We start from the raw sequence: 12,715 nt of genomic DNA on the forward strand, positions 1-12,715 counted from the left end.
CATCAGAGGAGCATAGGTGGAGGAGTGAAGTCTTCCTGGCTGGAAACTAACTGATTGAGAAGAAAGCAGACAGGTTTCACCCATTATTCTGAAAAGGATTAAAAAATACTTCTTCTTTTTTTTGTTTTAATCATAGACTCCTCAGTATTCTTGCAAGTTGAGAGGAATTGCTGGAGGTTGGACTGGGACTTGAAGCAGAGCCAGTGCAGCTCAGGCTGCTGAAGTCTAGTCCAATAGTGAATAACAGCATGGATGGCAATTCCACAACCAGCAGAGCTGCTAGATAATATCATCAGCTTTATAAAAATGCACTAATTTGGAGCCTGCAACTTCAGATTAAAAATGGGGCATAATTTGGGAAATGTTGACTTGGCCTTACACAGCCTTAGCCCCTCCTGCTTTGCAGGGGGTCAGTGTTTAGCCTTCTGCTAGTGAGAATAGGTAGAATTGTAAGCCACTTTGGAAACACAGGGACTACTGTGCTTTCTCCCATTTGATTGATCTGTCTTACTAGTATCTAGTATAAGTATCAGTCTTGTCTACCTAAATGATTCTTATCCTTACTCAGCTATTGGACCTTGTTTCTGTTTTTATCATTTTTTTTTGACATATGTGTGAGTCATTTGGATCCTCCTTCCAATAATACAAACTCCTGAAGTCATACATTTGCATTGTAAAATATCACTCTGTGTAATTTTTCAGTCTCAACAGTTACTCATGCTACTCAAAGCCTACATGGTGCAAGCAATCATATGACAGAGTTCCAAGGAAGCTGCAAAATATTTATATTACTTCTTTCGATGTGATCTATTGGGTACTGATAAATATCGGTACTTTACTGAATTGTATATACGGTCTTTGTGAATATAAAGTCATAGAATCATTTAAGTTGGAAAAGACCTTAAAGATGATTGAGTCCAGCCATAAATAAGTGTGATTACTGTGAGATTTTTTCTCACATTTTATGCTTTCACTGAATGTGCTATATTACTCAAAATCACAGAGTTGCTCTAAGTCTCAAATGACTGCTATTTCCTTCATGTTGACAAAATATTACTGGCTTCTGATCCAGGGTTTGGGGAATTTGTCTTATTATGATAGCAGGTAATAGACGAGAGCAGAAACCTGGGCTTGGGAACAGAGACCTTGTCTGAAGCAGATGGCTTGCTTCGGACATGGCAGTCATGTGAATGTGCCATGGCAGCATAGAAGGAAGGAGGTACTGCTAATCATGTTTCTATCAAATCATGGTTGATTTTTTTCAAGTCACTTTGTCACACTGACAGATTACATACAGAGCTGCAGGTCTTCAAGAGAAATACAGTAATATTCTGATTTGCCACAGAGAAAACCTAACATTAAGGCAGCAGTCATACAGGATTAACACCTTGCTTTCTTTCTCCCCACTGTCGTTATTTCTAGACAATATTTTTGAGAAAATTGCTTCAGAGTGAGTTTTTTTTTATATTATCATAGTAGAATTATGCAGAATAAAACTGCTGATACTACCCTTGCCCTTAGGGCAGAGTGCACTGATGAATAAATCAGGAATATTGTTTAATATTATATTAAAAAGATGTAAAGGTATTAATACTAATTTATACCAGGGTCATTGCAGTAAAAAATAGTAAGTAAAAAAGACAGCTTGTTTTAAAGAACTCGGTACTGCAACTAATCATTATCATGCATTTGTACAGTTTATTTTTTTTATACTGCACTATCTGTGTAATACAGAATACTTAATTTGCATTGCCTTAGAAGCAGCTTGCTGCTTAATTGACGTTCTGTACTCCAAGTGAAATCCAACTCAGTTGAGTAGCAAGGAGAGTAGGAGGGTTTCGTCTAAACAGCACTGGTAAAACAGCTATATTAATGCCACTGAAGTTCATGGCATTTCTCAGGATTTGCATTATTTAATGTTTTCTGAAAGTAACATCCTCAAGGCACATCTACCTACAGCAGTTAGATTTAAATTTAAGCTTGGGGCAGCCACAGAGTTTAATGGATAGTTTCACAATTCCCAAAGGTTTTCAAGCAATGCAGTTTGAACAGGACATGGCTGAGGTGCCTTTGCACAGTCTCTTCAGGAGCAACATCTCACTATTCCTCTCCATCTGTGCCAGGGACCCTTTCCTTGTGTCACAACAGCCTTTAATGAATTACTCTCTCTCTAAAGCAGAACAAGAAAATAATTACTGTGGGCAAAAAGATAGAACCACTTAGAATAATTCCAGTCCTGAAAAATTAAAAAAGTACATTTATATGTACATTATGATCGTTAAAATCAGCTAACATTAATCTTCACCTTGAGAAGACGTAATGACATGCTGTCCCTGTTGTAGCTATCTCATATTCCTGGCCATGAAGATAAATAGCTCAGAAGAACCAACTACTTTGCAATGAAACCCTATATTGGTACACCAAATTAGTAATAAGAGAGAAGAAACAATTCCTAATACAAAGAAGAACCAAGTGATTAGTCCACAGGTAAAACAGTGGAGCTATAAAATTGGAGCTTTTGTCTCCAGGAAGTGAAGATAGATTCTTTTCCATATATTACTCCAATACTTGTTATTTCCTGAAGTATGAGGTTTGAAACATATTTTTGTTTTGGTGAGATATTTCAAGAGAGTTTTATTATTACTGATAGGCTTTCAGAATAATAGTAGTGTGGCTGGTATAGAATAATAGTAAAGTGTTGGTACTGCAGTCATACAAATATATCACATGTTATTGTGTAGGTATATTCTGAGATATTTTATATAAATAACACTGAAGTTGCCTTCCCCCTGGAAGTAAAGTGGTGTATTTCTATTGCCAATATATTTCTCTGCTGAGAAGAAACATCTCTTTGCACTGAGTTTAAAGGACAGTCTTCAATAAGCAAAATATCCAAATTATTAATCTGCAAATGGTTATTTATCAGAAATTCTGTCCAGAATCAAATGCACATGGCTGATACTGCAGGTTATGGCATCTGCAAAAGTTGAACTGGAAATGATACAGGAGCTGAGTTATAGTTTCATTTTCAAATAGGGTACAGGCTATAATATTTAAGTCAAATATTCCTTTCACTTTGATTTATACCTAAAATAAAGAAAATGTGCACCAGAAGAGTGACTGCACTGTTGAGAAGTTATTTTTCAGTCTGGATTCAGGGAAGATGATTCTGGGCTTAGAATACGGATATCAAATCATAGAATAGTTAGAGTTGGAAAGGACCTTAAGATCATCTAGTTCCAACCCCCCTGCCATGAGCAGGGACACCTCACACTAAACCATATCACCCAAGGCTTCATCCAACCTGGTCTTGAACACTGCCAGGGATGGAGCATTCACAACGTCCCTGGGCAACCCATTCCAATATAATAATATGCATTTATTTTTCTCTAATTTATTTGTACTGTTCGCATAGCCTCACCACCTTTTGTCTTCCCCTCAAATAATCTCTAAGAAGTGTATTGGGCTACTGCCTTGTTCACTTGGTATGCATCCAAATTTAGTTTTGATCTAAAATTTTACATCACTGTGATGATTTCTGTGTACATAGGATAACCTTGGGTGTAAAATGAAAGTGCACTCCACAAACTGTCTTTTGCTCAAAATTTTATAAATGCTTTGAACATTGAAAAACTAACCTTTTCATCATCTTTTATTTAGGAATATATGGACTCAAACAAGTACATCGAGCATTTAGTGACTCAGCTGGAAGAACAACGCTGGAATTTATGGAGGCAAGTACTGTGCACATGTTTTTATGTTGCTATTTTGGAAAACATACTGCAATCCATACTTTCCATTCTTGAGTTCAAATAAATGATTGGGTATTCGGTTTCTCCACTGTTTAGTGGAATAAGTAGGGCATCACACACAAGTTGAATCTTGCCTTTGCTAATCAGGCAGTTACACACATGCACAGGTTTCCTCATGTTGCTAAGCAGTGGACACTAACTCTACTTCAGATTCTTTTAACTGGACTCAAGAAATGGTCTTATATTCTTGAATGTGTTTTCACCAAATGGCACACAAATTAGCAAAAAAACCAGCATAGCAGCATGAGAAATTGAGACTTCTGAGAAAATAAACATGTTTTTCAAATTCTGTAGTACTTTTGATGATCCAGATTTTCTGTTTCTCCTTTGGTTTTGTTGCTCAGTGCAGGCTGCCCAGTCTTAGCTCTGGTTTAAGCAAAGCAGTGATTTCCACATACTACTGTGCACCTCCTGGGCATTTCTACTTGGCTGTACAGCAAATGTGGTAGAAGAGCTCTGAAGAGATCCTCAAACAATGAGACTGCTGTAGGACCTTGCAAGACTCCATGCATTTATCTGGTCTAATAAATATCACCTACTCACAGGGGGAGGTGATCAGCTCTCGCACAAAGGTGCTCTCTTCATTCCAGACAAAGTTTCCTCTTTACAATAACAAGTTTATTGCATATTGTGCTTAAGTGGTTTTGCCATAAATTTCCAAAATTTATCAAGCATCACTCAGCTGTGATACAATGGCAAAAATTTCTAAGCCTATAGATCATTTTTTCTTGTATTTCAGCAGTACTGTTCTTTAGCTGTTGTGTTAGGGCCGTTCTAATATGAAATGCTAAAGGTAGTGATGAAATTACCTAATCTTTAGGAGGCTCAGAAGTATCACACCCTTAATGAATTAATTATCTCTTGGTAATTTCTCCATTAACTCTTCCAGACTTTCCACTCGTATGCAAGTATTATTATCACAGCTGGTCTAAAAAGATCTGCATGACAGCATTTTGCAGTACTTGCTTGTACTTGGCATTTTCAAAGTATTCAGTATCTATTAACTATCACTATCTCATATTTTTTTAGTTACTAGCTACATTCCTACCTGAGATACCATATAATATAATGGAAATGGACCAATACCAGTGCTGAAACTCATTGAACATTCACAGCCATATATTTTTTCTAAATACAATATTTAACTTTTTTTTTTTTTTCTGAAGGCACATGAGCAGTGACAATCTTTATTAATATAGAGTCAAATGTAAAGTAATCTTCACGGAATAATTTAATCTTCATAGATTGAAACCTATCTGACCTTAGTTCTGATCAACGAAGAAATAATGATTTGTCTGATTTTTCAGTTGAATACTTCTTATGTACAAAAAAAATGTAGTTTTGCACATGACAGTACGAGTCGGTATCCAGCTCAGAAACTTCTTGGCCTATAGGTTATAAAGTAATATTATAGCATTTACAGCATATGGCATTTATGATATAGACTCGGTCTTATTTATAGGCAAAATTCAGAAAGTTTGTGTTTAATCCGTGCTTTCTTTTAATGGTAGTCAGAATAATTGGCACAAGAAACTGAAGTTTGCATCTAAGATTACAGAATTCAGGAAATTATTTTTGAAAGAATAAAGGTGATAACATTACATGCAGATGACACCACCATGGTTAGATATAAATGAACAATAAAAAATTAAAATATGAAAAAGTCATTGAAAAGTAGCAGGGGTAATAAATTTATTTCATTATGAACAGACATTCAGATGTGTTCTGAAAATTCTGTGGTTTTGGAAAACTGAAGACTAATTTATTTTTAGTATTAACTTATATTTAATACTATTTTTATGGAGTATCAACATAAAAAAATTAAGACTTACAATGAGCACTATAGGATAAACCCTTCTGGTTTCACCAGCCTTCTTTGAACACTTTATTTTTCTCTTTTAAATCTCAAAGATGTTTCATGGTGGGGATTATGCTAATAGCTCACACTACACAGGGGCAGTACTAGGCTGTCTATAGCTAGACAGATGTCCTAATAAATCAGCATAGCCCTCTTCTCAGACTTCATTATGCTCCTGATTTGTGACTACCACGATTTTAACCCACTGGGTCACTGGGCACTGAACCTGACATTGACCGATAACCCCTACTTTACTCTAGGTGAGCTAATAAAAAAAGACGGACACAAATTCTGACCATTTAGCTCCTTCACCATTACTTACAGCTAGGACAGATTTATAGCAGTCTGGCTAAGGCAGAGGAGACTAAAGCCGATGTCATGGTGCGCATATCAATTTTACATTTCCTTTACATTTCCACACGTACAATGGGACCCTAAAAGACATGTGGGGACAAAAATTTCTTTTCATTTTGGAGAAGGACTGTTTATACACGGCATTAGCATCTGCTGTGGAACACTTATTGCTGTAATTGCTGTCCCAAGAGAACTGGCTGTGGTTAGGTCACGTTTCATAGCTTTCTGCTAAAATAGACCTCTAGCCTAGCTTCGGTTGTTTTGTTCTTTAAAACATTTAAAACAAGTGAAGGTACCTCACTAGTAGGTGGAGTTGCAAACTTTTTCAAAAACAGATTTTCTTATGCTGAACACTTTGCAATAATTATTTTCACATGAAGAATAATGAAAATGATAGCATATTTGACTTGTCAGTGGCTCCCCCATTTCTCAAGTTTGAACAAAATAAATTTACCCAATGTGAGACAAACTTGACCCCCATCAATGTAATTTGCCAATATTTATCGCTGGAGATGATGCACAATAGTGATTGTTCATTCAGTGTATCAGCTTGAACCAGAACACTGGGTTATTTTAGATCTCTCTGCTCTGCCCTGCCTGGAAACAACTTTAAATAGGACAGAATTGGTTGGGGCAATCCCCTGCAGTGTTGTTTCCCACAAAGTCATTTAATGCTCTGTCCAGTTCAGCTAATGTGGATTACTGTGTATAATTTTTATTGCAGAATCAAATGGACAATCAACATGAGAAGCAGAAATTTGCCCCTGCAGTCTTTGCTAATTGACCTTGACAGCAGATTGTAATTTTTAAGTCCTGACACATAGATCACTGAGAGCAATTACTAGTTCCCTTAATAGATGAAAGAATTCATATTTCAGCATAGGATGCTTACCTAACTGTGCAAAGGTCAGGCTCTGTTCATAGACCTTTCAAGGGAATTTTATTATTAGCACTACTGGGAGCAGGACCAAACCTTTGGTCTGTCTTGGTGAAAGCATGAGGATACATACATTTCAGACGTGATCATCATATAGTAAATGAATGATCAGCAGCACCTTATTACCTTGTTACAGGAATGAAAAACACAGAGGGGGAGGACCACAAATGTGCATGAGGACTGTGTGGCATTTCTCCAATGCTGTATTTTAAAACCAGAGTTTGTTAAATAGATTTGCTACACTTTCATCATCAGCATTAGCATACTACTATGCTCCTGGGTTTCATGCTTGTATACTAAAGAGGTGCCAAGTATTAAACAGGTTGTTTTTGCTGTAATCATGAACTTCCATTGGGAGACCATAATTGCTAACAAGCAAAATAGCTCTGCAAGAATTCTTAATGGTGAGCACAGATTAAAATAACAACTGTGATTAGCTTTAAACTGCTTGACTAGAAAGGGACTAATCTTAGGGGAGTAAGTTGCATGGCAAACAAATGAAAAACCCTATGTATGATATTACAGTAATGAAGGCTGTGAAAAAAAAACAAAACAAAACAAATGCTAACTCAGCTAAATAAGGTCATGCTCTGCTCTAGTATCTTTTTCTTGTCAGGAGCTTAGTAACTTGGCCTGAGGGGAATTAAGGTCAAAGCAGCCAGGTCTTGTTGCTGAAACCCCATTTTAACCCTTTGTGATAACAAAAGTTGCCTCTGTTCTATGTTGCTAACATGAGTTATAGACTATATTTGAAATTAATTATCTTCCAAAATTGCTGTAGCCCATGATCAGCAGGCAGAGATTGGTTTGGTGTGGTTTGGTTTAGTTTGGTTTGTAACACCATGAGGCTTCTTCCTTTTTTACTTATTTACCCATGCATCTTGTCACACCATCTGGCAATGGATAAAGCCAGAAGAAAAGGTGGCTTGTGCTGTTAGCCATTAACACACTCTTCTTACCTTTTTCTCGGTGTTTTGTTTTACTGTGCTTTTTTTTGAGCTGATGGTGGTGCTTGTCTGGTTTGTGTTTTGGGTTTGTTTGGTTTTTGTTGGTTTTGTTTCTTGGTTTTTGTTCACTACATCTCTATAACATAGCTAGATATAGCAGTGGATATATATGATAAATTTGTAAAAGCTGTGAAAACACTGGTGTATTCCTTTCAATTTCCTTAGTGTTTCGAGGTGGGCCTGGCCAAGGCAGAGCAGAACTGAGTTTGACATTTAGGAGCCTTTCAGTCATCACAGATACTCGGGTGTTTCCAGCAAACATTATAACATTACATACGTCTCTCTAAAGCTGCGGCTTCTGGTTTGTGACTTTATGTGTGAAAAAAAATCCCATAAAAATGTGGATAAAACCCATATAAGGCTACCAAGTTGTATAACAGCATTCACAATACTGCTTCAGATCCACATTTCTACCAAGGATTAGTATTTGAATATGCGCATTAGGATACCAATTAAAAATGTATCTGATTTTTGGCCAAATGTGCTTTTCTTTAGCTGAGTGTAAATTTTGATGGTTCAGTGAGCAGTGCAGATGTAGTTACAGGCCACAAAAAGCACTGCCATTGTGTTATCTGTGAATAAAAACCGATCGCTTCCTTTGACTCCCCAGTACAACACCTATCTCACACCACAGTTGCTAAAGATACTTTTTCATGACTGAATTGAGTGCGGGTAATGTGAGCAACAAGTATAGAGAAAAGCAAGTGTTTTACTATTGCCATTATAAATAATACTTTTAATAGGATCACAGAAAAGCAAGAAAGAGGTTAAAGATCACAAATTAGCTGTATAGACTATGTAAGCCCACTATAAATACTAAACTTGCAACCAAGGTTAAACATTGGATAGCTGCTAGAGTGCTTGTTACCACTGCAGTAAAAGTGGTGCTTATTTAAGGGGGTGTAATTTATCTCAATGTTCAAATCAAGACTGATCACTGTCTTTCAAACAAATAAAAATAGATGCCTTACAGAAGTTCAATTTTTTATGATCAGTTCCACTAATTATTCATATAAAATAACTGTCAACTGATTAAAATTGATGGATAGTCTTTTTCGTGTAACTCTTTACCTTATCAATAAGTAAATCTCAACAATGAGTCATTTAAACTCTCATAGTACGTATTTTGTGCAGTATTTACTAAACTGACTTAAAATTAAGCTCAAGTTCAAGTAGATGAGAAATATGATCTGGAATGATTTTGCCATTACACATGCGTAACAACTATTAATTTCAAAGAATATGACCCTCAGACTGTTTTCTTTAATCAGGGAAAACTCCCATTAACATTCCCCGTTAGTACTACACGAGTCAGGAGTGAAGTGTCAAGACTCAGATACTGAAGTCATTATATAAAGGATTTGGAGCTATCTGAATAGAAAATAATTTTGAGATAAGCAAATCTCTGTATCTATGCTAAACTACCCAGATTTTAAAACTGCAGGCAAAATATGAAAAGGATTCTGAAGAAGTGACTTCATATAGTCATGTGTATAGAAATAAATAAATTAACCAATGTTAAATGTAAAAATGTTAATAACATTTTGTAATTAATTAGGGATTGGGGTATTTTTGCACAGATGTATGCTTGTCATAATAGTAAGACTGCTAGAGCTATGAATTGATTTCTCTTAAATGAAAAAATATAGAAGGCCTTGAGCAAAATATATTCTTTAGATATATTTGGTAGAATAGGGATCAAATGTTCCCTACCAAGTTGAAAGGCAAAAAACTCCAGCAGGGAGGTATGTGGAAGGTCTATTTGACATATGGATGTTTGTTAAAAGCAAAATGCATGAACAGCCCAGAGTAAATTAGATCCTCATTTGTACGCCGTGAAATGAAATGTATAATCTTGGCATGCTTCTCCATTTGTTTTACATTTTTTATAAGAACAAATGCTTTTGTGTAGGCAGATACATGTATTACTGTAGTGGCTATTTAGGGTTGGGAATAAAATATGCTTTGAGCTCATTTTATCTGTGGCTAAGTGAAAGTGGCAGTTTTTTTGTCTGTGTCTCCTGAAGATTATGCTTTGGTTCGGGTAGCAGGCTTTGGGCACACTGCAAACACACTGCACAACTGCATGGGGCAGCACAGGCCAACCCGAAAGGACCAGCTGTGTGGGGAAATGTTAGACCACCCATTCATCTGAAATGGTACCCCAGTTTTCTGACATGAAACCAAATAAGAGAACAGCATAAGAATCTACAAGGAATGAATATGAACTCACTTGTTGTTGGTGCTCCCAGCTTATCTAGTCCTTTTAAAAAAAATCAAGCATTTCCGAGTGGGAACTGTCTGTAGTCTGTTTTTATTATTTGGTGTTGACTTTATTATTCCACTAATGCCTAGGCACAGCCATCCTTATTTATGTTGAATTATATTTCACTCCTCAGATAATTCCAATTATTTCACTGGAATTATTCACAGAGCAAAGAATAATTCCTATGAGTAATACTGACATTGCCCTGAAGTCTTCTCTAAGGCTGAACAGCCCTATCTTTACATGGAGTCTCTTTTTCCTAGCTGGCAGAAGAAAATCCATGGATTTACATCAAGGCAAGGAGAATTTGGGCTCTTATAAAAAGAGGATGTCAAAATGTATCATAAAAATGCTTAGGGTACAGGCACAAGCTGTCAGGCAGGGTTTTAGATGAGGTGTTGCATTTTAAGGAAGAAGAAATGGAGAATTTATGAATTTATGAAGTATTTTTAAAGGAATGGTGTGTCACTGTTCTGTTTAACTAATGAAGTCCACAAGCAGGGCAGTGCTGATGGCAGATGGAGAAGAGGCCAGTGGGAAAATGTGTGTGAAGCCATACATGCTGGGTTATCACTCTTCCCTGTAGATGAGTTTCACTCTTGAAAGATAAGTTAAATAACCAAGTTTAGCATTTCTATTTCATTCTGTAATGCTCAACCATTTTTATTTTTTTCTAAATTGCATTAAAGTTAAGACTTTAAGGCCCCAAGTGAGAATGGCCTCATTGTTCCACATAAAGTGAGAAATGGTTTTCATCTCCTCAGCCCCAAGGACGAAACAAGAAACAACATAATTCCCTTTTTACAGAGAAAAACAAAGTTGTGAATTGGGGTTGGAACTAGATGATCTTTAAGGTCCCTTTCAACCCAACCCTTTCTATCATTCTATGAATATACTGAGTAATGGAACTTAGACAAGAGATCTGTGTCTAAGCCAGAGTTTTTCTGTGTTCCAGTTCAGTGTATCAATAATAAGGTTGTATTTCTCATGTCACAGCACTGTGTGTTGTCAGCCTATTCACTCCAATCTGGGGGATGGAGTGCCCACATCACCACTTGAATCTTTAAAAGGTTTTATGGCTTAAAGCAAGCGTGTTGACAGTCTTATCCTGTGCTTTGGACAGCAGAGCATTTTCTTGTGTCTACACTTCACAGCATGATGAGGTGTGGAAGACGAAACCATCTTTGGAAGTGTTCTCTCCAACTTGTGTCCTTGGCCCTTGTCACTCCACAGTACAAAAGTTTGTGTAAATGATCTTGTCTGTTAGGGGATGGGTAGTGGCAAGGGGAGAAAGAGAAAAGAGCTCTACTCTGTTCTGTCAAAGCATTTTTTATTTTTTTAAAGTATATTAGTGTTGCTGTGCTGGTGCAAATGTTTCTAATATAGAGACAACCATGTACGCAGATACCCGTGTCATCTGGCTGGGTGCATCACGGACAAATACTGCTTGAGTTGAAAGCAGGACACCTGTGCAACCAAAATATTGCTGTAATGTCACTTCTTCCCGCTATTTAATGCTAAGTGTGCACTGAGCCATTACTGTCACCCTCGTCCTTTCTACTGCAACAGACAGCATCTCTCTCCAGGCTTTGTGTACACCTGGCAGCTAAAGATCCAGATGTGTTAGACTGTATTTTTGCAGAAGCAGAGTTTAGCTCTGTTGCCAGCATTATCTAGGAGGATCACCTATCTCCTGCTTAGCTTCAGTTCTGACTGTAATCAGGCTGGTAGGGCTCAGGGAGGTACTTCACAGCTTTATGAAAGTTTGGTTTAATTCTGTAGGATTTAGCTGGCTTCTAGTTTACACACGTTGCAGGAGATCCAGGGTGCACTTCCAGTATGATTATATTGTAAAATTATGTTGCTTTATTTGTTAATAAAGGGGCATAACTATGTCTATAGAAATCCATATTCTGGGATATAAACCATTCACACATTATTTTTTTTAATCAGGAGTAAATTCCAGCATAGTCTGCTGCAGAGAAAATATTGTACATTTATAGCATAAACCTGTATAAACATTATTGTAATGGGTTCAACCTGGGACGAGGTTTCAAATATAAGGCAGCATTCATCAGATATGAAAGACCTGAGCATATTTTTTCCCTATTTAAATCAGCATAGCTCAGAATTTGCAAACTCTTGCTTATGTAGATATTCCCCTGAGATCTTCAAAAATTAATAAACCCTGCAAAATACAGACCTCTTGGTTTTATTACCACCTGATTAGCTAAGCAGAGTCTAGAATGTGTAACTTAAATAAGCAAAAAATAGAAAACTAGATTAATCTTCAGCAAATGCCTAGAAGGAAGGAGATACTAGCTTTTGCAGGATATTTAATTTGCTGTAATTTATGTAGCACCTTTAAAGACAGCAGAGGAATAAGCCTATCTGCTTCCACATGCTGCCAGAATTGGCACATGCTTGTGCTGTTCAGCACCTGAGGTTTGATGCTACCTCTCAATTCTTCCCCATTCAATT

The 12,715-nt window shown here is 36.8% G+C and overlaps 1 protein-coding gene across 1 annotated transcript in view; it reads left to right on the forward strand.

The window, feature by feature from the left end:
* The window catches only part of NCKAP5 (NCK associated protein 5), a 388,757-nt gene that overhangs the window by 123,205 nt on the left and 252,837 nt on the right, over positions 1-12,715 (forward strand). Inside the window, exon 3 of the mRNA XM_005153771.3 lies at positions 3,661-3,738. Within this exon, the coding sequence (XP_005153828.2) occupies positions 3,661-3,738 (78 nt within the window). The remainder of the gene's footprint in view (positions 1-3,660; positions 3,739-12,715) is intronic.

The sequence above is a fragment of the Melopsittacus undulatus genome, chromosome 4, assembly GCF_012275295.1.
Source record: "Melopsittacus undulatus isolate bMelUnd1 chromosome 4, bMelUnd1.mat.Z, whole genome shotgun sequence".
Taxonomy (NCBI): Eukaryota; Metazoa; Chordata; class Aves; order Psittaciformes; family Psittaculidae; genus Melopsittacus; species Melopsittacus undulatus.